Consider the following 27,303-nt stretch of genomic DNA (forward strand, 5'->3'; position numbering starts at 1 on the left):
AAATGAAGATGGAGAGTTGAGAAGGGTCCAGTTAGTGCAGCACCTGCAAGACCGACCTGAGTGTGCTTCTTCCAGAATCTATGCAAAGAGCTGAGCAAATCGGCACAGACCTACAATCCTAGCACTTGGGAAGCAGGGACAGGAGGACCCCTTGAGCTTACTACCAACCATCAGTCACTTAAACATCCTATCTCAGAAACGAAGTGGAGGGGTCACTGAGGATGCCCTCTGACCTCCCACACATGCAGGAAGGAGCAGAGAGGCAGGCTGAAAACTATTTTTTTTTAAAGAATGACTAAAAAGGTTAACCACATTTAATCAGATTTATAAGCATGCTTTGTTAATTCACCATAAAACCAAATAGGGACAGTTAAATGTTTATGAAGCTAAGTTGTGGGATTCAAACTTTTAAGACATAATAAAACACAGTGTCAAAGTTCACAATTTATCAATTTTAATAAGCTAAAATAACAAAAGGCAACAGTGAAGATTCTCGTCTAGGTTTTACCTCCTTCACAGTAGTTGAGAAAATAGGTTTTGATTAACAAAGATGCTATGTGTTAGCTGTAACATGGTATATATAACAGTTTAAGCACCTGCCACTATGCTAATTTTACAACTTAGTTCAAACCAGAAGTTGGAGCTATTTAGCAGTGTGCTAATGGCCCTGTTCTTTATTGGGCTGAATGAAAGAGAACTTCATTCATAAAATGTCAAGATGCAGATTAAAATAAACTTGGAATAATCATGGAGAACAGAGCCAACTCAAGTTTAACTTCCAGGCCTAAGTCTAGAAGCCCTTTCAATTTCACATTGAGACACTCAGTCTATTTTTAACTAGTCTACTTTTAATATCCCAATGCTAAAATACTACTATTAAAGTCAATGGGCGGGGTTTGGGGGGTGGAGTTGAGAGCTGGGCTCCATGGAACATATCTATATTCCTAACACTGAAAGGAACTGAGACAGGTGGATTACAAGTTAGGAGCCAGGGAAATACTGAGAACCTGTGTGCCCCATACCTATTAAAAATATATATACACATGTGTGTCTGTGTGTATAGTGACCTATGCCTTTAATCCCAGCACTCTGGAGGAAGAGACAGGTAGATGTCTGAGTTTGAGGTTAGCCTGATCTACAAGAGCGAGTTCCAGGACAGCCTGGGCTACAGAGAGAAACACTGTTTTAAAAAAAAAATTTTTTTTACAACAAACTTGCTTAGGAAATATTAAGTTACAGAGAAAGAATTTAGCTAAAGGACTGTTGTCTCCAGCAGGACTAGAAGATTAATGTACTTCACCAGACTTGTTAGACAATATGAGAAAGAAAAGTTTGTACCATAACTGAAGTTTAGGATAGCTATGAATGTTTCTGCTGAAGTTTATTCACCAAGACTGACCTCCAATGAGGCTCCATTCCCATAAGAAAAGGAGACAATTCTGACTTAGGCCCATCTCCGTATCAAAGAACACAATTCTAGGGGGCAGCTCTGTGGGGCAGTGCAAGGTCACAGCTATCATTAAGTCCTGGTCAGCCACCGAGTCCCCTGTGCTCTTACCAGAGAAAACATAATTCTGCCAGGTGAGCAAGATGAACCTGAGTAACAACTATTTTAAAAACAGCACTATTGTACTTGTGGGTCTAACAGTATCTCTGCTGTGTAAATCTCTCATTTCCTGCCTGCTTAGATAGAGTTCAAAGTTTAACCGGGGGCTAGACCAGAAAAGGATTTAAGGATGACAGAGTATGTGGAATGCACAAGCCTAATGTGTACATGCTAGTAACATCTTCTGTTTGAAGCTGGCTCCTCTTTGGGCAGTAGGCAGAGTCAGACAAGTGCTATATTAAAGAGCCTTTCCTTCACTAAGCTCTAGGTGTTCAGAAGATTTATTATTTCTATAACAGTAACCTCCAACCATAAAATTATGTTCACTGCTACTTCATAACTGTAACTTTGCTACTATTATGAATTATACTGTATATATATTTTTGGAGTCAAGATGTCTGCCAAAGGGGTCATGAGCCACATGTTAAGAATGATTTGCGAGACCATAAGCAAACAATTCAACAATAGAAGAGAACAGGATGAAATTGCGAACTGAAGTTAATATATAGTCAAGCCACATAAAACAACACACAATGATCAAGACTCCTTACGAAGAAGTTCAAGGTTGGGATGTGGATTAATGAAAGAACACTTGCCTAGCATGAGCAAGGTTCTGAGGTCAGTCCCAGCACCACAATCAAAAGGGAAAGGGGCCTCTAGCCCAAGGGTACACTTGCATCCTAGCACTGGGGAGGTGCGGACAAACAGACTCAAGGCCTCACTGGCTACTAGCCTATCCCAATCTACCAGTCTGGGCCCCAATGAGAGACCTAGTTGAAAAAAAAAAAAAAAAACCACAACAGTGTCTTAATTAGATTTCTAAGGCTATGATAAAACACAATTACTAAAAGCAACTTGGGGAAGAATTTATTTTATCTTACAACTCTCAGGTCACACTCCATCTCTGAGGAAAGTCAAGGCAGGATTTCAAGGCAGAAACCTGAAGGCGGAAACTGAAGCAAAAACAACAGAGGAAAGCTGCTTATTGGCTTGCTTCTCACAACTTTCTCAGGCTGCTTTCTTGTACAGTTCAGAACCACCTGCCCAGGGGTGGAACCAACCACACTAGGCTGTACTCTCCCATATCAACTAATCAGACCTGCCACAACTAATCAGGCCATCTGATAAAGGCAGCATCTTAACTAAGGTTCTTCTTTCCAGCTATCTAGTTTGTGTCAAGGTGACAAAAACAGAACAAAGCAAACAAACAAAAGGTAATAATTAAAAGAACAACCAGAACAAGATAGAAAGGGAGAATTTTCTTTTGGAGTATGGTCCATGATATGTTGTCTATGCTCCAATAATACATGGTCTTACACTGCATACTGGCAACACTAATTACACTCAGTGGGGAAGGAAGGAAGGAAGGAAGGAAGGAAGGAAGGAAGGAAGGAAGGAAGGAAGGAAGGAAGGGGGGAGGGAGGGAAGGAGGGAGGGAAGAAAGGCAGGCAGGGAGGGGAACAAAGGGAGGGAGGACATGAAGGTGAGAGGGAGTTGGAGGATTCAGGTATAAAATTACCAAAGAATAAGTAAAAATAAATAAATAAATAAATAAACAAACAAACACTCTTTTAAAAGGTGGCTAGTTCCTGGAAACGGTACCTTAGATTGACTCTACATACACAAGCGCACATGTATACATCTGCATATATATGAACATGCATGAGCACAACTTTTTTTAAAGCCCTGTCATTCACAACTTTTCCCTATTTTCAGCTAACTTACTGCCATTAGTTTCGTCCTGTCCTTACTTAATCATCTACGGCTTCTAACATCGTCTCCTACACAGACCTCACATTCAGGCTTCTCTAACTCCTACAGTCAATTCAGAGCATCATTCCCAACAATTACAACAATCTCTTATTCTCATTGTCTTTAATACTATCTCCTCAAATCCATCTCCAGTATACGCATAAAGAAACTATTTGAAACATGTGACCATGGCATTCATACTTAAAGCCTTTCAATGGGTCCCTGTCACACACACAATAAAGCCAAACTTTCAACAGTCGACTGCCTGTTACAAATCATCTAAGCTAGAATTGTGCTGTGTCTAGAGAGATTAATAGGGCACTATTAAAAACTTGCATTCTTCAGACCTAGAGTAATTTCGGTAGGATAAGAAAATCAATGTAAATCGTTCCCAGAAAAATTCTCCAATATCTGAACTGTAGTTGAAACACTTCTATTTTAATAGGTACACTGACATTTTTAAGAATCCACTGTATTTTGTGATTATCTTGAAATTTAAAGAAAAATAAAAGTCCTCTCAAATTCTAGTTCCCAAATTGCATTTAGAAACATTTACTCATGAGACAACACATAGATTAAAACCATACAACAATGAATATAATTATTTTTACTTAGTTTGAAATAGTAAAAACCAGTTCATATTAGTTAATAGATGTACCATATTTGAAAGGCACACTTTTTCAAGAATTCAACCAAATTCTAATCTAAAAATGGTGATATAAACTTTTATTTATTTATTTTAAAATGCCAAATGATTGTATTTACGATGATTTGATTAGAACAAGATGAGAATGGGGGGGAAGGGCCAGCCTAGGGCAAGATGGTTCAGTGGGCGGAGGTGCTACTGTACAACTCTGAGAACCTGAGTTCAATCCAGGAATGACATGTTGAAAGCAAAACTCCCATAGCTGTCTTCTGACCTCCACTAACATGCTGTGGCACATGTTACAATAATTAATACAAAACAGTAAATAAAAATATAAACTCTTTTTTTTTTAACAGTTATAGTTTTTTTTTTATTGGATGATTTATTTACATTTCCTATGTTGTCCCCTTGCCCCATCCCCCACCCACCCGGGAACCCCCAATCCCCTCGCCCCTCCTCCTTCTTCTCTGTGGATGTAACCTCTATCTATCCCCCCCACTCCCACCTCCCCACCCTCAAAATTCCCACCCCCTGGGGCATCCAGCCTTCATGAGGTCAAGGTTCTCTTCTTCCACCTATGCCCAGCAGGGCCCTCCACTTTTACATATTCAGCTGAAGCCCTGGATCCCCCCCTAAGTGCTCCCAGGCTGGTGGTTTAGACCCTGGGAGCTGTGGTTGGTTGGTATTGTTGCTCTCCTCATGGTGCCCGTAAATCCTTTCAGCTCCTTCAGTCTTCACTCTAACTCCTCTATTGAGTTAGATCATATCAGTTCATGATCAGTTCAATGGCTAGTTGTGAGCATCTGCCTCTGAATATGTCTGACTCTTGAAGGCCTCTGAGGAGATATCCATATCAGGCTCTTATCAGCATGCACTTCCTGTCTTCCACATCAGCATCTACCTTTGGTGATTGCACATGGGATAGAGATCGCGAATTGACAAATGGGACTTCATAAAATTGCAAAGTTTCTGTAAGGCAAAGGACACTGTCAATAGGACAAAACGACAACCAACAAATTGGGAAAAGATCTTTACCAATCCTTCATCTGATAGAGGGCTAATATCCAATATATACAAAGAACTCAAGAAATTAGACTCCAGACAACCAAATTACCCTATTAAAAAATGGGGTATAGAGCTTAACAAAGAATTTTCAACGGAAGAAACTCGAATGGCCAAGAAGCATCTAAAGAAATGTTCAGCATCCCTAGTCGTCAGGGAAATGCAAATCAAAACAACCCTGAGATTCCATCTCACACCAGTCAGAATGGCTAAGATTAAAAACTCAGGTGATAGTAGATGCTGGCGAGGGTGTGGAGAAAGAGGAACACTCCTCCATTGTTGGTGGGACTGCAAGATGGTGCAACCACTTTGGAAATCAGTCTGGCGGTTCCTCAGAAAATTGGACATAGCATTACCCGAGGATCCAGCTATACCACTCCTAGGCATATACCCAGAAGATGCTCGAACATATAATAAGGACATATGCTCAACTATGTTCATAGCAGCCTTATTTATAATAGCCAGGAGCTGGAAAGAACCCAGATGTCCTTCAACTGAGGAATGGATTCAAAAAATGTGGTATATTTACACAATGGAGTATTACTCAGCTATTAAAAACAATGAATTCGAGAGGTTCCTAGGTAAATGGATGGAACTAGAAATTATCATCCTGAGTGAGGTAAGCCAATCACAAAAGAACACACATGGTATTCACTCACTGATTATTGGATATTAGCCTAGAACCTTGAAATGCCCAAGATGCAACTCACAGGCCACATGAAGCCCATAAAGAAGGAAGACCAAGTGAGGGTGATTCGGTCCTTCTTAGAAGGAGCAACAAAATACTCAAGGGAGCAAATATGGAGACAAAGTGAGGGACAGAAACTGAAGGAGGGGCCGTCTCAAGACCACTCCACCTGAGTATCTATCCCATGTGCAATCACCAAAAATATAAACTCTTAAAAATTAAGAACCATTCTTTAATCTGTTAAGACTTGACATATGCCAGATAGTTCTCTTGCACAGCATGGAAAATCCTTTCTCATGAATTAATTCAGTAAATTCTGAGCCTCTTCTATGTGCATGCCACATATACAATGGGGAGAACACAAATCTTTGTCTTTCTGGAATATGTTTAATAGAGAAGATAGCAAATATGGCTTTAGAGTTCTAAAAATAAAATTCCCTACCCCCAGTGAGAAATAAGGTTTTATAAGTGGTTATGTTTTAATAGGTCCTTGAAGAGAAGAACTTGAATAGTTTTAAGTTCTTCAGTTCCAACTCTCTCAAGATTTCCATTGAGCTTTAACAGGCAGGCTGGATAGATTCTAACTAGCTAGATGTTCATAGCCCAATTATTTATATTATTCTTCTGAAACACATACACAACTCTTCAATTGAAAATTACTAGGTCTAAAAAAAAGAAAAAAGAAAATTACTACGCCTAATAATAAAAAAGTAAGTCTTTTGAAATTTGGTAGGGTAGGGGCTGAAGAGATGGCTCAGCTGTTAAGAGCAGTTACTGTTCAGTAACTTGGGTTCAGTTTCAAACACCTACATGACAGCTCACAACTCTTTAGAACTCCAGTTCCAGTATCCAGTGCCCTCTTCTGACCTTCAAATTCACCAAACACATACATACATGGTAACATATATACAGGTTAAAAACCCATACACATAAAATAAGTAAGTGCAAAAAATTAAATTTGGCAAGCTATAATAGTATAAACAATGTAATTTATAACAATGGACTTGTAACAATGGAAAGGTAGCAAAGATAAATTTGTATGGGTAAAATTATATAATTCAAAACTCACTAGTTAACACTGTAGCTCCCAACTAATTCTTAAACCATGAATCATGGGGGTCATGAATATGCTGGCAATAATGAAAATTTTCTCAGGTGCAACAATCAAAAATGAGTTGGTGGTACTCACTCCTGTTGTATCACAGAACTTCACTGCAGTCTTGGAACACACAAAGTATGTTGTGACTGCACATGCCATCATGACACACACTTAGAGTCCCTAGAATAGGATCTAGACTACTGTGCATTATTACGTGTAGTCTTTTCATTATACATACAGGATTTTCTGTTCTTATAGAAACACAACAGTTGAATTATGAAAAACAATGGCTTGTAATGTTTTTCTACCATGATCCCTCAGCATGCAAATATCAAGTCAGCATATCTTTGGATTGAATTGTATTAAAATGTTTGACTTTAAAAATTATTCTTTGAGTGGCTAGGGCTAGCTCAGTTGGTGAAGCACTTGCCATGAAAATGTGAGGAATAGAATTCTATCCCACCAGCACAGCATACATCTAAAATCCCAGTGTTGGGAAGGGAAAAAAAAGGTGGACCATTGAGGCTTACTAGTCAGCCAAGCTACTCAAAATGATCAACTACAGGTTTAAGCAAGAGATCCTATCTCAAGGATTAAAGCTGAGAAAAACGGAGGAAAATACCTGATACTGGTCTCTAACTTACATCTCTTTGAGTTGCTGCTTTAGTCCACACATCACACACACATACACATGTACACACAGAATTCCATTTGGAGAATTCCACTAGAGAATTTCCAGCAATTTCTGAAATGATCCTAAACATATCTCTGTCATTTTGAACTACATGTTGTTTATGCAAATCTCAACATGACAATTATAAATCAAAATATCAATCACCTCTGAAACAATAAAGATGCTCTATGCCCTGCAGTATCAAATACTCCAAGATTTACTTTTATGCAAAAATAATCACATCCATTGCATTAGCATGAATATTTGCATTCATTTTAAATTATTTTATTTGCCGGGCGGTGGTGGCGCACACCTTTAATCCCAGCACTTGGGAGGCAGAAGCAGGTGGATTTCTGAGTTCGAAGCTAGCCTGGTCTACAGAGTGAGTTCCAGGACAGCCAGGGCTATAAAGAGAAACCCTGTCTCGGAAAACCAAACAAACAAACAAACAAAAATTATTTTATTTTTATTATTTTTATGTGCATTGGTGATTTGCCTGCATGTATGTCTGTGTAAGGGTGTCAGATACCCTGGAACTGGAGTTCCAGACAGTTGTGAGCTGCTATGTGGGTACCTGGAATTGAACTCCAAGTCCTACAGAAGAACAGCCAGTGATCTTGCCACTAAGCCATCTCTCCAGACCTTGCATTCATGTTAAATAAATGGTAAGATCACATTTATGCCAAAGGATTGTTTTTAAAATAATTTTCTTTTTATTTACTAAGAATAAATGTTTGATCTATATAACTATTTTATGTACCTATATACCCTGGGCTATGTAAATTTTTCTCTGGCGATGTTAACAAGTAGAAAAGGTTTAGGACGGCTTGCTCTATGTTGTTCAAAGGGCAGTTTAACTTTTTTTTTTAAGTCTATAACCTATTTTTTTTTTAAGGTTTTTTTCGAGACAGGGTTTCTCTGTGTAGTCCTGGCTGTTCTGGAACTCACTCTGTAGACCAGGCTGGCCTCAAATTCAGAAATCCGCCTGCCTCTGCCTCCCAAGTGCTGGGATTAAAGGTGTGCTCCACCACTGCCCGGCTAAGTCTATAACTTATAACTATTTGTTTTTCTTTCTTTCTTTTTCTTTTTTTTTTTTTTTTTTTGAGACAGTGTTTTACTATGCTGTCTAACCCTCCAGGACTCAGCACCTCAAGTGTTGAGACTGTGGGCAAGTGTACCAGCCAGGTCTTGTTCCCACCCCTAAATTAAAAAATAAAATGTTCACAAAATATTGATGATAGTTAACTGCTAACCACAATGGACAGTAACACACTTTTAAGGAAAAATAAGTTATATGTATACATATACATAGAATTAACACATATATGTTCATATAAACATCTTCTAGACAAATTTACATCTCTTCCTGAAATGTTTCTGCTAGCATCATTAAAGGACTCCAGAGACACATTGTTTATGACAAGACATACTGTTAACAGTGCTTCTGAACAAAGAACTCCCTTCATAAGAGAAGGAATGCAGTTGGGCTCTGGCCTTTAGATTGCCTGGTCTCACGACACAGGCCATCGCCCCAAAGCAGATGTTCTACTAGGAAATGTAGTTGAGAGAGAAATTCCACAGGGCTGGTGCTCCTATCTGACAGTGTGCACTTACCCTCTGAATCAATTCATGCCTTCTCCATAGCCAGAGAACATAAGCCTAGAAATAAAGAACAGCAGTAGCTGCTCTCACTCAGCCTTAAAAACTCTACTGGCATTTTTGCTTCCAATAGTTCCAACTTAGACATCTGTGGTTTTCATGCTTTGATTCCTGAGGAAGAAACAGTACCAGCAGAATCCACTGAAAGATGACATTGCTTAGCCACCAAACCAGGCTTTTTCAACCTCAGCATTTCTGACATTTTTGACTGGATAATTCTGTTCTTCACTCCCCCTCCCCAAATACTGTCAGATCCAGGTCAGATTCCTGATCTCCACCCACATGATGCCATGAGTCTCACCTTCCTAAACTTGTACCTATTTATTACAAATATGTTCAAATATTGTCAACTGTCCTCTGGAAACTCCTGGTTGAAAATTACATCCATAGTCAAAGGTTACTCCATTAATTGGTGTAACCCATCCCAAGCAGATAAAGCACTGCACTACATAAAGGAAACAGAGAAGACTGGAATCTTGATCTGAGAAATTATCCTCATATTGTGTAAGACCAAAAGTTAATGAAAATCTACACTACACTGCACTGCAGTACACTACATTGCAGCACACACTACACTACACCACACTGCAGTACACTACACTGCACTGCAGTACACTACATTGCAGCACACACTACACTACACCACACTGCAGTACACTACACTGCACTGCAATACACTACAGTACACTACATTACAGTACACACTACACTGCACTGCTGTACACTACACTGCACTGTAATACACTACACTGCAGTACACTACACTACACTATCCTACACTGCACTGCAGTACACTACACTACACAACACTGCAGTACACTACACGGCACTGCAGTACACTACACTACACAACACTGCAGTACACTACACTACACCACACTGCAGTATACTACACTACACTACACCACACTGCAGTATACTACACTACACTACACCACACTGCAGTACACTACACTACGCATACATATGCAGCAGGCACCCAAGACAGACTCATATTCTCCTTGATAAAGGTTTGGATTACCACAACAGCTGAGGTCCAAAATGAAGGTCAAGGACATATGAATCAGGCAGCAATAGAAAGAAGTTACACCCAACAATCCTCCTGTCTCCATTCCCCTATCATGCTGAAGTTACAGTTGCTGGCACGTAAGTGGCCACCATGGCCTTTTTATCAGCATTGGGCTCCACACTCTAATCCTCATGCTCGCACAGCAATTGCTCAGATCCGCTGAGTCATTCCTCTATTTCCACAGCTCCCACCTTGCTTTTTTGAGACAGAGTCTCTCACTAGAACCTGGAGCTACATAATTAAGCTAGACTGGCTAGCCAGAGAGCCCCAGGGATCCACCCATTACCTATCACCGAAACAGCAAACAAAACAGACAGAGGCTATGATCTCATGGATCTTAAACAGTCTGCACTCAACTGAACTGTTTCCCAAAAGAAAGTAAGGAGGGAGTGAGAGAGGGAAGGGGCAGAGCCTAGAAAAAGAACACGAATGAATGAGCAAACGGCAGTGAAGAACAGCAAGGACGGGAGCAAGTCCTAGAGTCCTGGGCCTACACTTTCTAATTAAATAAATCAAAGACCTTAAGCAATTAGTAACTGTGCTATTACTTCCTAGATGACCTATTCTCTATTCCCTTCTATGGGTTCCAATTCTTCAGGCAACTTCTCAGTCATCATAATTGTCTCTTCCCTTTTTTCTTAGCAAATGACATAGTTTTTTTGTTTTGTGTTATCTTAAAAATTAATTTCATTTGTGTGTAAGTGTCCACATGTGTGTAACTAGTGTCCTTGAGGCCAGAAGATGACACTAGGTCATGTGGAATCAAAGTTACAGATAGGCAGCTGTGTGCTGGACCCAAAGTGGGTCCTGGGAACCAAATCCAGGTCCTCTACAAGAGCAGCAACTGTTGAACCATCTCTCCAGTCCCACGCTACAGAGCTTTTGTTTGTTTCTTTGTTGTTTTTGTTGTTTGAGTCTTTGCTGCCAACCTTCTTTTTTTTTTTGGGGGGGGGGATCTTTTTTTTTTTGTTTTTTTTGAGACAGGGTTTCTCTGTGTAGCCCTGGCTGTCCTGGAACTCACTCTGTAGACCAGGCTAGCCTCGAACTCTCGAACTCAGAGATCGGCCTGCCTCTGCCTCCCAAGTGCTGGGATTAAAAGTATGCGCCACCACCTCCCGGTTGCTGCCAACCTTCTGAATCCACTTTACAGTTTACTTTGCTTTTTGAGTATGGACCACAATTTTTCACCTTTTTACATCTGTAGACACTGTTTGTTGTACTCTGAATATTCCAAATAAAAGAACCTTAAAACTCTAAAATGTATCTTCTTAGTGAGAATTATTACTTCTTAATTAAGCAAAAAAGGATTGAGAAAGATGATCACTGTAATCCTCCAACCAGTGACTGACGTGGTCCAGGGATTCTGTTCATCTCTGGCTTATCTTTTTCCTTCAGCATGTGTCCATAATCAGCCCACCTACAAACATCTCTTGCATCCCTGAAACTTTAATTCACTTGGTCTTCACTGCTCCAACAGTCTTCCAGTGTTTTTTAAAATGTTGATTCTTAAAGTTCATCCAGTTTTTGTTTGAATTTGTTGCAGTGGTGTATATGTTTGTGCTGTCATCTATTAAATAAATACAACCTAAAAGCCAGTGGTCCTGCATATATAAATCCAACAGTGGTTTATAAACCCAGCTTTACAAAAAAAAAAGAAAAGAAAGAAAGAAAGAAAAGAAAACTACCTAAGGACACTCATAAAACTATACCCATTTCTAAGCATCCAGAACTCATACTGTGTTTAGTGGATCCAGGAAACCAGTCCTTTTAATGTTGCAAGCAAATTTACTTAATGTTAGCATTTCTGAAGAAACCACTGGACCAACATCTATGACTCCTGCTCCTCCTCCAAAGCTCAGGATTTGTAAGTATATTTGTTAAAGAAAATATACTACGCACAATAAATAAAGAGGCAGATGAGTTAAAACACTCAAAATTTCAGAGTGACTACAGACTTGAAGACAAATTAGAACCCTTGAAGGCTTTTAATTATATATTAATGATGGCAGCACTCGCTGAGCATTGCAGAGCACCTCAGTCCCCAGAAGAGCACATACTACTAGGTGACCCAAACACATAGCTATTCAATTTTTCTCTGAACTATTCTAACAAACAAAATGATCTTTAGATGTGGAAAATCATTGCTAAACATCAACAGAATGCTTACATAAAACACAAAGCACCCATCTATCTGCATTATCTAAGTTCAAGTCTACATGGATTAATCCAAGGGTATAAAAGAAACTTGAAAATATGGGAGGGAGATGTCAATGAGCTTTGAGAAGTCATGCAGAAAAGGCAGACCAGTCTTGGGATGAGCAAATGCTGCTTCAACTGTCTAAATGCTAAGGGTAATGGTGACAGGGTGCTTTCAGTACTATGGGCTTTATGTTCATTACATAGATTACATCTTGGCAGGTCTAAAGAAATTTGGCATTTACTTCTAATAATGAAATCTTACATGTGTAGAGCTTTCTCTCCATCCCCTCTTACGTAGGCCAGGCTGGCCTCAAGTTCACAGAGATCCAGCTGCCTCTGCCTCTTGAGTACTGAGATTAAAAGTGCCATCATGCCCAGTTATGTGTAGAGCATTTTTGTCTTGAGTTTAGAGTTCATAAAGTACCTTCACACATATTCCTATCTCTGACTTTCACAAAGTCTGATCTATAAAAAAGGGTTAAGTCTTTCTACAACCAGCACATCCTTCAACATAGTCAATAGTTAGGGCTCAAACAGCTTGACTTGACCATGTTATAACTTACTCCCATAAAAAAATCAGGAACCAAGATGGGGCAGATGGCTCGGTGGGTAAAATGCTTGCTATTCAAGCGTGCCAACATGAGTTTAGAACCCAAACACCCACATGAGAAAAGCAGTGCATGGTGACATGTGCCTATTACTCCAGCACTAAAGGGAAGAGACAGGTAGGTCACATGGGCTTGCTGGCCTGCCAGTCTAACCAAACAGCACACTTCAGTTCAGTCAGAGACCCTGCCTTAAAAAGGTAACGACCAATAGAGAAAGATACCTGAAGTCAACCTCTGGCCTCCGCAGGAGAATATTTACTCAAGTATACACACACACACACACATACACACACACACACACACACCACAAAAAATAAGTGAAGTTTTCTAATTCCTAACTGAGCATGGCTATACTGAAAAACATACATTATCACTCCAAAACAATGGAGAGGTGGTGAACAGCAAATGGATAGCAATGTGGATGAAACAAGACTGGGTAAAAGCTGAGTAAAGATACCTATGGGGCTTAATGTTAGTGGATATACAGCCATTTAAGATGTATGTGTCTGAGTGTATGCCTAAATGAATGTCTGTGTACCATGGACATGCCTGGCACTCTCAGAGGCCAGAAGAAGGTGTCTAATACCCTGGATCTATAGTTGCAGATGGTTATGAGCCAACAGGAACTGAGCCCAGATCTCTACAAGAACAACAAACACTGCTGAGCCATCTCTAGTCCCGCTTTTACTTTTATAGATTTTTATAATAAATTTTAATAATAAAATTTATAGACAAAGTCAATACGTTATAGATTTATCGCACTAGCAATAGACAACTATAAAAACATAATGTTACCTGAATTTTTCTTTTCTGTAGCATCGGGAATTGAAGCCAAGGCCCTGTGCCTGCTGGCAAATGCTCTACTGATAAGCTATAATCCTATTACACCTTGGGTTTTTTTAGATGCTGGTCTTGAACTTGCAATGTAAACCCAGAATACCCTAAAAGTCACGATTTCTCTCTCTACCTCTGCTGGTCTGTTATTACACACTTGTGCTGCTATACCTTTTGCCTCAGTATTTTTTAAGTCATTAATTTTACATAAGTCTCATAACATCCTCTTATATTAAAATACTGGCAAGAAGCTAGGTATTGTGACATACCTTTAATTCTAACACTCAGAAGGCAGAGGGAGGCAGATCTTTGAGTTCAAGGCCAGCCTGGTCTACATAACAAGTTTCAGCTCAGCCAAAACTGTATACTGGGACCCTGTCTCAAAACACATACACACACACACACACACACACTCACACGGAGGTATGGCAATTATTGACCTCCACTGCACTAGAAGTAGACAGACAGAATGAATGACTGACAGACAGACAAACCTTAGGATGGTGAGGTGTCTAAGAGATATGTCCCCTATAAACTGGCTGAAGAACACAAGAGAATGGAATAGATCTGGCAAATGCTTAGTACCTACTCTCAAGTACTTTTTTAAAGTAAACAAACTTACTGTTAAGTTGTAGAGGGTAAAATTAGAAACACTGAATAGAAGACTAAAGAAGGCAAAAGTCCAACTTTTCTTCTCTTCTTAAAAACCCCCTCTTATTAAGGCTCATAACTTACATACTATCTACTAACAACACTGTCATATTCACCTAACAATCTTCTAGATATTTTTTCATCTAAAGAAGTCTAGATGCTGACTCAGTTTCTCTGTCCCACATCTACCACCACCTAGGTAGTATCTAAATTATTGTTGCTAATACTCAGATAAACATGAGTACTGTGTAAGTACTCATACCTCAAACCATATTTAAGGTATACCTAAACTAAAATTTTATTATTTAATGTAATATTCAAATTTAACTGGGAAGCAAAGCACAGTGGTTTCTGTCTATAGAACCCAGTACTCATGAGGCTCAGGCAGGAGGATCACAAGGTGAAGGCCAGCCTGGACTACAAACTGAATTTGAGGTCAACCTGAATATCATATAGCTCTACTTATTAACTGAACAGCTATATCACACTGTCCTCAGCTTTCCTTATCTCACCTCTAGTGACTAATAACCATTAATGAAGATAGGACCTCAGCATCAGTTAACGCCTCTTCACTGTCCACACTGCTAAGGTTCTAATCCATTCATCCACTCACCCAATCCTTCCTCCCTCCCACACCAGGCCATGATTTCCGTAACTACTGTAAACAAGCTCCCTCCATCTCTGTCACCTCACATATAAGAATGGAAACAAGGTCTAACTACCCCAGCCTGATCCTGAAATCTTGTCCTCCTGCCTCAGCTCCCAAGTGCTAGGATTATAGGCAGGTACCACAGCTCTTGGCTCCATCTTAATCTTTTTTTTTTTTAAGATTTATTTATTTATTATATATGAATACATTCTAGCTGTCTTCAGGCACACCAAAAGAGGGCATCAGATCTCATTACAGATGGTTGTGAGCCACCATGTGGTTGCTGGGATTTGAACTCAGGACCTCTGGAAGTGCAGTCAGTGCTCTAAACCACTGAGCCATCTCTCCAGCCCTTGTTTTGTTTTTTACATTGTGTGTGTAAATAAGTGTACCTACACCCTATGCTCCTATGTGGAATCACCCCATGCACATGTGTGGAAGTCAGGAAAACTTAGGGGAATCCACTCTCTCCATCATGTAGATCCAGAAGGTCATACTCAGGTGGTTAGGCTTAGTGGCAAGCATCTTTACCCACTAAACATCTTGCCAGCCCTCAGCTTACATTGCTAGTGGCAGCATCTGGTCTAGATAGTGCCAAAGGTATGGTAACAACCATCTATAGCCTACTCATTTCATTACTTATACATCTCACTGATATCACACTCTTACATTAAACTTACACTGCTGGAATTTAAATTTTAATTTTTGAGGGTTTGGGGGTAGCCCTGAGCCTTGTACATACTATAAAATCCCTCTACTACTGAGCTATACACCTAGCTCAAGATAAAAATTCATGTTCAATATAGAAAAAAATGAAATGTTTGAAAATGTTTTTTAAACTACATGTAATCCCTTAAAATTTCTAAAAGTATGAAAAAAATGTAATCCTAAAATGCTGACATTGTAAATTTTAAAAATGAATTACAAAACAATGTAGCTCTATCAGGGCCTGGTGGTACATACCTTTAATTCCAGCACTCAGGAGACAGAGGCAGGAGGATCTCTGTGATTCTGAGGACAATCTAGTCTACACAGGGAGTTCTAGACCAGCAAGAGCTACATAGTAACACCCTGTCTCTAAAATAAATAAATAAATAGTCAACAATGCTTCTAGGTTGTGATACTACAAACAACTGGTTTCCCCTGGTACTGCCCTGCACTTCCCGTATCCTTAGCTATGAATTACTACTTTGCTTTTAATCTAAGAAGTTAGACAAGTATCTGTAAAAGTTATAGCAGAAACAGGACTTAAATGATTTCAGACTCAGAACTACAGCTCTATGACTAATTCGTTAGTGATAAGGATACTTTTTCAATCAGAAGACTAGCTCAAAAAAAGGACAAAAGTTAATACATTTGAAGAATTATAAAGCATTTGAACTGTCAGATTACACTTCCATTTTCCACATTAAACAGTCTCAGAATTCACAAGACTCACACTTCACAAAGGTAGTTTACACTGAAGCAGAAATGAGAACTCTGGTCTTCAGTGATTTTTGCTGCCAACAGTTGATCAAAATAAAACTGATTAGCCAGGCATACATCTCTAATACCAGTGCTCGGGAGACAGAGGGGCAAGTGAATCTCTGAGCTGGAGGCATAAAACAGTGGGTCATCTGCAGCACAGGACTATAATCCCAGCACTCTATCGGTAGAGATAAAAGAATCAGAAGTTCAATGTCATCCTCAACTATGTAAAAATTAAAAATGAAAATTAGAGAATTGCTAAACAGAAAAATAAAAGCTAAAAAAGTAGAGAATCAGAGATAAAAACAAAATCATCCAAAAACTTACCTGAAAGCATTTTAATACTACCAAATTTTGAAGAGCTGCTCCAAGTATATCAAATTCTAAGTGAAATGTACTATACAAACCAGATGTGATGCACATCCATGATCCCAACACTTGGGAAGTAGAGGCAGGAAAATCACGAGTTCTAAATCATCAACCTAAGACCATATCTTAAAAACGAGAAGAAAGTCAATTTATTGGTACACATCTATAACCTCAGCCTCAAGAAGCTGAAGCAAGGTTGTGATCAAGCTAGGCTACCATAGCCCTACCTCAAAACTCAAAAGAAAAGGGTGGGGGGACGACAACTGGGAAGACAGCTCAGCAGATAAAGCACATATCATGCAGGCCTGGCAACCTGAGTTCAGACACATAAAGGTGGAAGCAAAGAAATACACCCACAAAGCTGTCCTCTGCACACCACACATGCACCGTGGCACGTGCACATCCACATAAACAAGAATAAATATTTCCAACTGAAATTTACAGACACTGTGTTTAAATCTTCTATCTAACTCTGATATACAGCCAATCCACAGAGTGGATCAGTATTCTAACATGAACATAAACGTAAAATGTAGCACACATCTGAAAGAGAAGCAGCATCAAGGTATCCCTCATCTTACATGCTGTGTACAGAAATGATCATCACCAAACTTGAAAGGGGAGAGATAATACCACACAAATTGGATACATTCTTGTGACTAAATCTCCCTACCATGTACAAGAGTCACAATTAAGACACTAAATGAACCCAAGATGTGACTAGGACAGGTGCTAGTCCCACTTTACAGATGAAAACATAGAAAACTCATACAGAGGTAAACTGGCCAAGGTCACACTGCAACACACAGTGAAGGTAAAACAAGGTGGAAAGAATCATTTCCTCATGTTCCAATTACTTTTGAAGACAATCCAAGAAAATCTGTTACCAGTTAAGCAGAAAAGCATCACTTGAAAATGTTATGACACGGCCAGGTGGTGGTGGCACACGCCTTTAATCCTAGCACTTCGAGGCCAGCCTGGTCTAGAGAGTGAGTTCCAGGACAGCCAGGGCTACACAGAGAAACCCTGTCTCGGAAAACCAAAACCAAACCAAAACAAAACAAACAAACAAAAAAAAGTTATGAGACATAATTACTGAAAAGGTCATTATCTCAGTATACAATTTTTTGTTTGTTTGTTTTTTGGGGTTTTTTTTGTTTTGTTTTTTGAGACAGGGTTTTTCTGTGTAGCCCTGGCTGTCCTGGAACTCACTCTGTAGACCAGGCTAGCCTTGAACTCTCGAACTCAGAAATCCGCCTGTCTCTGCCTCCTAAGTGCTCAGTATACAATTATGATTAAAAACTAGTCATTCTTTTTATGCAGGATTGTACTACCATTGACTAAATTAACATCATACTTTTTACACTAGATATACCATCTTATTCAGTTGTTGGGCAGAGGGAAGGGTGAAGTAAGGGAACCATTTCCTCTGAGAAAAAAAGTTCTCTCAAATTCAATAGGAGAAGACACCCAAAGCTGTAAATATGAATAAGGCCAGGCAACAGTTTACTGGCTGTAACAGCAAACCTCAGCCAAACTATAAATTCTGGACTATGGTCTGTGGTCTATAGAAAAGATGCACTTAAACTTCAGTTAGCATCTGAAGTCATTGCTACTTAAGGTAATCAGTACTCTTTATGGGGTTGGGGAGAGCGTAAGGCTTTGAGTCTTCATTAAGACTAGGTGAAACTATAAATTAGCTTGGGGCTATCTATCTCAATAGTTCTTTTCATGATATAACCAATGGCTCAAAAGCCACTTTTACTAACACTCAAAGCATATAATCATGCATATCTTAGGTATATAACTTTTTTTCTTGAGACAGGGTTCCTCTATACGACCCTGGCTGTCCTGGAACTCACCATATAGACCAGGCTAGTCTTGAACTCACAGAGATCCATCTGTCTCTGCCTATGGAGTGCTGGGATTAGAGGCATAGGCCACAGAGCTTACATATAACATTTTAAGTGGTCAAATATATTCAGCATACTGCATACACTCTAAGACACTTCAGTGGGGTGCAATTAAAGCCAGTTCTTCAGCATACCTCTGACTGCTGTTTGCTACAAACTACACCATAACAATACAGGATTTACAAGTCGCTAAAACCACCCATCAATTCACATTCACTACCACTTTTCTATTTTCAAGGTCAAGCTTTGTCTGATCTTTCCCTTCCCTAAGAAAATGGGGGTGTTCTACAAGAAGTTAGATGAAACCACCCGATGCTTTTATAAGCAAGTCAATCCCTACAAATAGCTTAAGATGCTCATATTCTACTTCAGTATTGATCCTAAGCCTTTTAACAGTTTAAGCTGACCACAATCCTCCCCTACCACTTCTTTTATAGAATATTCTCCTCCTTAAACTTCCGTTTAAAAAAAGAGCCTTCCTACACCTCACATTCCTTGTCTTATATATAAACAAACACAAAACTCCCAATGAAAAAATAGGCATGACATATACATGAAATACCTGTTTTTAATTAAAACACCTAGTCCTTAAGAAGCATGTTGTTATAATTCAGTAATATGGCCCATTCAGAATGTCAGAACACCAAATCTGAAGACTACAATAAAATTGCCCCCATTGCAGTCTGAGTAATTTAAAGAATAAGGTGTCAAGATCAGGCATTATAATGGCTTACAATGTACCATATCACTAAGCTTCCACTTTAAGAACAGAATTCTTCATGTTAAGCACATTTTTTTCAAAAGCAGACTGAGGAAAATAATTCTGGGCTGTCAAGTTAGCTCAGTAGCTTACTGCCAAGACTGTAGACCTCAGTTCAATCCCTGGAACTCACATGACAAAAGAATAGAACCAACTCTTGCATGTTGTCCTGACCTCTGTATATTGTAGCACACAAACATAAATAATAATAATAATCTGGAGCCAAGTAAAAATTGTGAAAAAAAAACTGGATTTAAACTAAAGTACAACTGGCCCAATGCTGGCCTAACTCACACAACCTTGCTTTACTGTACGTCTCAGACTTGAAGACCATATTATATGTATACTACAAACTAGATGATAAATCAGGAAAAATGGATCAATTAGTGGGATCTAAAAATTACAAAAGGATGCTACCAGTACCCTAGGTATGTGTCAATAAACGCTAAAAAATAAGGTGTAATATTCTAACCAACAAGCATACTGGGGAATATCTAGAGACTAGTCACTCTCCTGTACTTAGTGAAAATGCAATAAACAATAAGATGTAAGGAAAATGTATAATAATCTTATGTTTGGTTACCATTATATACTTTCAGAGTGCTCACATTCTCTACACAGGTCACTATGCTAATAAGAGATAAATTCAAGCCAGTATGGAGGCAAAGGCAGGTGAATCTGTTCATTCGTTCAAGGCCATGGTGAGTTCCAGGTCCAAGACAGCCAGGGCCACAAAGAGAGACCCTGTCTCAAAAAAGGAAAAAAAAAAAAAAGACAATGACAGCAGGGTGGTGGTGGTGGTGGCATACACCTTTAATTTCATCACTTAGGAGGCAGAGGTAGGCCAGCCTGGTCTACAGAGCAAGTTTAAGGATAACCAAAGCTACACAGAGAAACCCTGTTAGCATATTAAGATCATCCTGTATTTAAACTTCAAAGAACCTTAAAGGTTTTCTGCTGGGTTCCTTTCCAATAAATGAGGACAACTAGGATTTTTGTGAGAACCAACAGCTGGCATATGAACAGAAACATTGAATAACAGCAAAACTCAGGCTCCTGTTTAGAATCCTCAGTTCAGTGACAAGCAAACCTGTTAGAAAAAGAAAGAGCACATCTGGCCAGGTACAGTCCACCGCTGTCATTCTAGAACTTTGGAAGCTTGAGAAACAGAAGCCAGCTTCTGCTACTTAGTGAGTTCAAGGTCAGCCCAGGCTATGTAGTAAGACCATCTCAAAGAAGGAAGAGGAAGGGGAAAGGGAAGAAAGAGGAAGGGAAGAACCTCTGTTCAAGCTGATTGTCATACTGATACAGAAGGATCTGAATTTGTACATAAGAGAAAGCTGTGTCTTAGGAACTTGGGGGAGAAGTACACTACAGTGGTTACCACAACTGTGAAAAGACCACTGTGTTTTCCCAAAAGAAATCCTTTTCAAGAACGCAGCAGTCGAGGAGGGGTGGAGCAGGGCCAGCTCTTACAGCTATAAGGAGAAGAGTGAGCAAACAGTAGAGATAGGCAGTGTCTGGCAAGGAAGGGGAGACAAGTACAGTTCACAGAGAGAAAGCCAACAAGGACACATTTCCTTTCCAAAGGAAACTTAAGTTTTAAAAGTGGAAAAAAATCTAAATAAAGAGGGAGCATGGGAGCTGAGAAACAGCTAGAAGAAATTACTTTAGAAGTGGAATTCCAAAAAATAAACTATTCCCTCAACATAACACATTATATTTTTTTCAACATTCTTAAAGCCTTATAAAAATTGCAGACCAGCAGTTAGGAGGATAGATCCTTTTATTAACCCAAAAAAGGTTTGAATTTTTACAAATCTTTGTGGCCAATTAGCATGGGATTTGTAGCATTGAAGATACATGCTCATCATTTTATACTGTGAACTCTACCACACAGTATTCAAAGAATAGTCTGGTTAGTACTCAATGTATAGGGATAAAAACATGCTATTATAAATTTGAAAATTAGATTTTATACAGCCAGGCATGGTAGCATATGCCTTTAATCCCAGTCCTGGGGGGAGGGGAAGGCCAGAAGCAGATGGATCTCTGTGAGTTCAAGACCAGACTGATCTACATACTAAGTTCCAGAAGAGTCAGAGCTACATAGTGAGATTTTATTTGGATTTTATTATTTAAAAAATTGTCTGTCGGGCAGTGGTGCCACAGGCCTTTAATCCTAGCACTTGGGAGGCAGAGGCAGGCGAATTTCTGAGTTTGAGGCCAGCCTGGTCTACAGAGTGAGTTCCAGGACAGCCAGGGCTACACAGAGAAACCCTATCTCAAAAAAAACATAAAAAAAAAAAAAAAAGAAGAAGAAGAAGAAAAGAAAAGGCATTCCCTAATTACCTAGCACTTGATACATGTCACACATGTCTCTGGGTCTGTTTTGCCATTTACCCTCTCTGTTTTTTCACTAAAAACAAAAAACAAAAGAGGGGGAAACCCTTCAACGGTTAAATAAACTTGAGTGGGAGAGGGGCTGGAGAAATGGCTCAATGGTTAAGGTTGCTATGGCTCTGAAAGAGTTTCCAGTACCCAAGTCAGAAACTCATATCCACCTATACCCTCAGGTCCAACAGATCCAACACCCTCTTCTGACCTGAGGGTACTACACACAATAAAATACTAAAAATATCTAAGATGAACCCTAATTTGAATTGAACATGTATTACTTCTATAATAAATTAACAAAATTTTCTGAAGGTAAGCCTTGAAAACCGTGTTTTGCATCTCAAAATCAATGTCTTAGCTGCTCTGGAACTCCAAATACAAATCTGGCCTCTAACTCAGAGAGCCCATGTGTGACTGAAGGCAGGTGTCACTATAGCCAGCCAGACTTTACACTTTACCAAGGATGAAAAAGCCTACTATGTACTGACATTTGTTTATGAGAATCTTAGGTATTTCAACTTGTTTAAAGTTTTCCATTTTCTGTTGTCTATAGTTGTTTCGCTGGCCTCAAGCAGTGACCAGCTGCTTTCTTACTACATTTCTTAAGCTTGTAAGAAAACATTGTGTGGAATAATTTATTTTATGTATCTATCTATTAGAATATAAGAGATGGGAAAAAATGGCATTTTGTAAAAACTAATGTCCTTAACTTTCAATGGATGGTAATCAGTCTGATCCTACAACATATATAGACAATAGATGGTATTAAACCATTAATCATTCTACTTTTAAAATTCAGAGCTCTTTCTTTTTATTATATGATAAATGTCTAGAGACCAAAGGTAAGAATTGAAGGAAAAAGCCAGACACAGTAGTAGCATGTAATTCCAGCACTTAGGAGGCAGTGACAGGAGAATCAGCAGCTCAAGGTCATCCTCAGCTATATAGCAAATTCCACAACAGTCTGAGCTACAAAAAAAAAAAAAAAGAAGGAGGAGGAGGAGGAGGAGGAGGAGGAAAAGGAGGAGAAAGAGGAGGAGGAGAAGAAGAGGAGGAGGAGGAGGAAGAGGAGGAAAAGGAGGAAAAGGAGGAAGAGGAGGAGGAGGAGGAGGAGGAGGAGGAGGAGGAGGAAGAAGAAGAAGAAGAAGAAGAAGAAGAAGAAGAAGAAGAAGAAGAAGAAGAAAAGAAAATTTGAATTTAACTTTTAAAACTTAGCAAAAGTTGGGGCCGAGAAAGGGCTTAGCAGTTAAAAGCACTTACTGTTCTTCCAAGTTCTGTTCCCAGCACCAAGTGATCCAGCACTTTTCAGGCTGCCACAGTGTGTGACTGAGTGAGGGAGTGTGTGTGGGGGGGTAGGGGGGTATGTACATGTATGAGTGTGTATATGTGTGTTTATGTGAGTATGAATGTTATTGAGTGTGTGTGTGAGTGTATGTGAGAGTGTGGGGGGTGTATATGAATAATAATATAATCTTTTAAGATCAGGAAAAATTGTAAGGTGAATTTCCCAACCCCCCCATTAAGATTACTCTTCGTGAGTTCAGTTTTGGTTTGGCTACAGCAGATTCAAGCTTCCTGATGCTCAATCCTTTAATACAATTCAGCATGTTGTGGTGACCCCCAACCATAATAAAATTATTTCACTGCTACCTCATAATTTTGCTACTGCTATGAATCATAATGGAAATGCCTGTGTTTTATGATGGTCTTAGGTAGTGCCTGTGAAAGGGTCTGTAGATCCCCAAAGGGTCGTGACCCACAGGCTGAGAGCCACTGGTCTATACACATTTTAAATCCGTTTTTAAATACATAAATAATTTAAATTTACTTATTTAACGTTATGTTTATGAGTGTTCTATTTGCATTTATGTGCACCACATGCTTGCCTGGTGCCAAAATTCAGAAAAGGGGATTGGATCCCCAGAACTAGAGTTGTGAACTACACTGTGAGCACTGTCTGAATGCTGGAAATCAAACCCAGGTCCCCCGCACAAGTAACAAGTGCTTTTAACTGCTAAACCCATCTTGTTAGTCCCTCAAGTCCCTTTTTTCTTTTTTAAAGTTCTGCACAGCAAGTCTTTTCTATCAAGTTTAAAATCTAACACTCTACTTAATGTTCTACTTAAATCTAATGCTCTATAATTCGACCTATTTACACAGTAATATTTACTTCATCAGATTGATTACTAGAACAGTTTGTTTAGATGCCTTTTGGTCTGGAAACTGAATGAATGAACCAACTCCTTAAAGTCTCTGACAGCTATGAAATTTTATCAATATAGGGGTTTTTTTTAGGGGGGGGATGTTTGAGACAGAATTTGAGACAGAATCTCCCTGAGTAACCTTGGCATCCTGGCATTTACTCTGTAGACCAGGCTAGCCTCAAACACAGAGATCTACCTGCCTCTGACTCCTGTGTGCTGTGACAAAAGTAGGTTCCCCAATGTCCTCTGTGTAGACTTCCTCAGTCTCTTCCCCAATCTGTCAGATAGGTCAAAAGATTGAATCCTATAAAAAATGTCTGCTGATCAAATTAAAGAAGAAACCCTTCCCCTACCCGTCAGCTCCCATAATCAGTTTTGGGATTAAACCAATAAATAAAATAGATTGGTTCAATTCTAATCAATTCTCTCATTAGAGGACGCCCCTGGCAGAATTGCAACCAAAAACAACCATCCTTTAAACCAGTCCCAACTATCTACAACAGCATAAAATTAAACTAGTTCTCATGGACAAAAGGCTACATGGCCTTAGAATTTTATGTGTGGAAAACTCAGCGAATAAAAAGTAACCTTCCTAAACTACAAAACTTTTCCCTCCATCCCAAGTAGTCTCAATGAAAGCTCTCTTGTGAAGAGTCAAAAACAGGTCAAAACAACAACAAACCTGAGCACAATTATTGGCCCTAGGACCACATCCTAGCTGTCTGTCTCTGCTGTCTAGTCTGTAGCTCCAAGGCTTTCCCTTTCCTTTCACCCTTCTCCCCTTACTCCTGGAGTCTCACTTAGGAAGCCAAAATTCATCCTCGGACTGCTGGCGAGCAGGGACTAGAGAGGGGGTGTGATCGTTAAGGAAGGAAAGGGGTGGAGGGTGTCATTTCAGAACCACGGTTTCTCCTGCAAACAGCAAACGCAAAAGGCAACCTGGTGTCATCGGGCTATCGGGGATGCTGGTGTGATCATCATCAATTGGGAGTCTCCAAGCAAGTTGACGCCCCGAGCAGAAAAGTAAAAAAACCTGTGCTTTCCCTACTCCTGCCCCCAAGGGGCAGCTACAGAAAATGGGGGTGGGGCAGGATATTATCTTGCTCCTACTGGGGATGCATACACAAACAGACCGGGGGTTCCTTGAGAGTGGTGGGGGTTAAGGGAAGAGGGAACCCTTAACTAGTATACATACCTCCTTTTAAAAGGAGAGTAAGAAAGAACGATTAAATCCAGATGGAGTGCCCCTGAAAGCGCCCCCAGGTCACTCATCCCCGCACCAAGAGCGAGCGGAAGGGCTGGGATAAAGGGGATGAAGGGCTGGTCACGGGCAAGGCCCCACCCCCCCGGTTTAGGAGGGAAGGGGAGCCCCGGCTCACAGCCGAATCCCTGGGCCACCCCCTCGCGTCCCCCCCTCCCCGGCCCTTCCTCGGCCTGCGGAGCCCCCGGCAGCCCGAGAGGCGGCCGCTCCTTCCTCCCCTCACCCACCGCGTCCCCACCCCCACCCTCTGCCACCTCCTGCCCGCCTCGGCCCGTTACCTGCTCGTCGAAGCGGCTGACCACGGCCTGGACCCATTCCACCGGCCTGTGTGCGGCCATGTCCTCCCCGCTACCCGGGGGCGGTGGTGGGCCGGCGTCCGGGGCCCGCCGGAGGGCGGGCGGCCGGCGCGGAGGTGAGGGCAGCGGCGAGCCAAGCGGCTGAGGAGTGCGGGCAGCTAGCGTTCCCACGGGGGTGGGGACGGGGGCCCGCGCGGCCCGCCGGGAGGGGGACAGGGGAAGGGGGCGTTGGCGAGGAGACTGGGGGAGGGGTGGGGAGGGGAGCCCGGGGAGGGGAGGGCGCCTGTGGGTGGCTCTCCCCACTAGCGCCGTCTCCCCTCAGCCATCACAGTCCGAGACGCCGCCATGACACCCCACCGGAAGTGGGATCCTTTCCACGGCTCGGGGAGAGGGAGAGCAAGCGAGCTCGAGATTGAGAGCGCGGCTGGGAAAGGGGAGGGGGAAGCGAGAGGGAAGGGGCCTGCTGCGCATGCGCCCGCGCCGGCCGGTTTCATTAATGAAAAAGCGAGTCCTCCTGGAGGTGACGTCACCTAACTCCTCCGGGCCCGGAGGCGCGCGTCCCTCACTGCCGCGGGTCTCCCCACCTAAACTGGCGCGGGGCTCTGGCCAGAGAATCTGAGCCGACTCCGGTGCGTCGGCTGTCACAGCCACCGCCGCCTTAAACAGCCCTTCCCCCGCTGGCCTCCGGGCTTGGATTGCTCCCGGGGTTAGAAGTTAGGGTGTCCTGAGGCTAGGCTTTCTCTCAGACCGCTGATCTCTGCCGCTGATCTCTCCGGGAGGCTGTAATCAGTCCCTCTCCGCTTACTTCACTTAAAAATATAATGTACACACCGCCACGCAGTCGATAGGGCTTCTGAAGGCTGCTGGAAACGGGTAAAAGGAAGGCCAAGAGAGAGTCCGTGATTTTTTTTTAAGGTCGCTTAAATTCCAGAGCAAGACCCAGTGGTGATCCAAATTAGAGACTAGAATTCCCATCCCGAAATCCCTCTACTAAACTGACGGACAACCAAGTTAATAAAACTTTTGCACAGTTGATAATTCAGATTGAAGACTAATTCACCACACTGTAAAGACCTTTAAAAGGCCTAACATTTGTGCATTTCAGCCTTTCAAGCAAGCCTTTCCTGTGGTGCTCAGTAGCCTTAACCTATCTGACGAATAGAACACTGGAGGTTTCAGGATATGCCCAAGAGCTGATAAGTACCAAAATGGTTTGGCTTTAAGAACAATCTTAAGGGTGGCTCTCCAGAAACAAGGGCCTTCTCAACACCTAGAACCAGAGTTCAAAGGACTTATGTGGAATTGGCTGTGCACACTTACAAAAAAACGATAAGTCCAAAAGGTAGTTTGCTCGAAGCTAGCCTGTTCTACTTGGGGATTTCCAGGTCAACCAGGGTTACATGGTGAAACTCTACTCAGTTGATGAGAGGAAAGGGTGCTC

At 40.9% G+C, this 27,303-nt stretch overlaps 1 protein-coding gene across 2 annotated transcripts in view; it reads right to left on the reverse strand.

Moving 5' to 3' along the window:
- Positions 1-26,276, reverse strand: part of Nf1 (neurofibromin 1) — a 244,273-nt gene extending 217,997 nt beyond the window's left edge. For both annotated transcript variants that reach the window (XM_028759210.1, XM_028759209.1), the window contains exon 1: positions 25,845-26,276. In XM_028759210.1, the coding sequence (XP_028615043.1) occupies positions 25,845-25,904 (60 nt within the window). In that variant the 5' untranslated portion in view covers positions 25,905-26,276. The remainder of the gene's footprint in view (positions 1-25,844) is intronic.
- Positions 26,277-27,303: the final 1,027 nt, after the last annotated feature.

The sequence above is a fragment of the Grammomys surdaster genome, unplaced genomic scaffold, assembly GCF_004785775.1.
Source record: "Grammomys surdaster isolate TR1022 unplaced genomic scaffold, NIH_TR_1.0 126278, whole genome shotgun sequence".
NCBI classification, from domain to species: Eukaryota; Metazoa; Chordata; class Mammalia; order Rodentia; family Muridae; genus Grammomys; species Grammomys surdaster.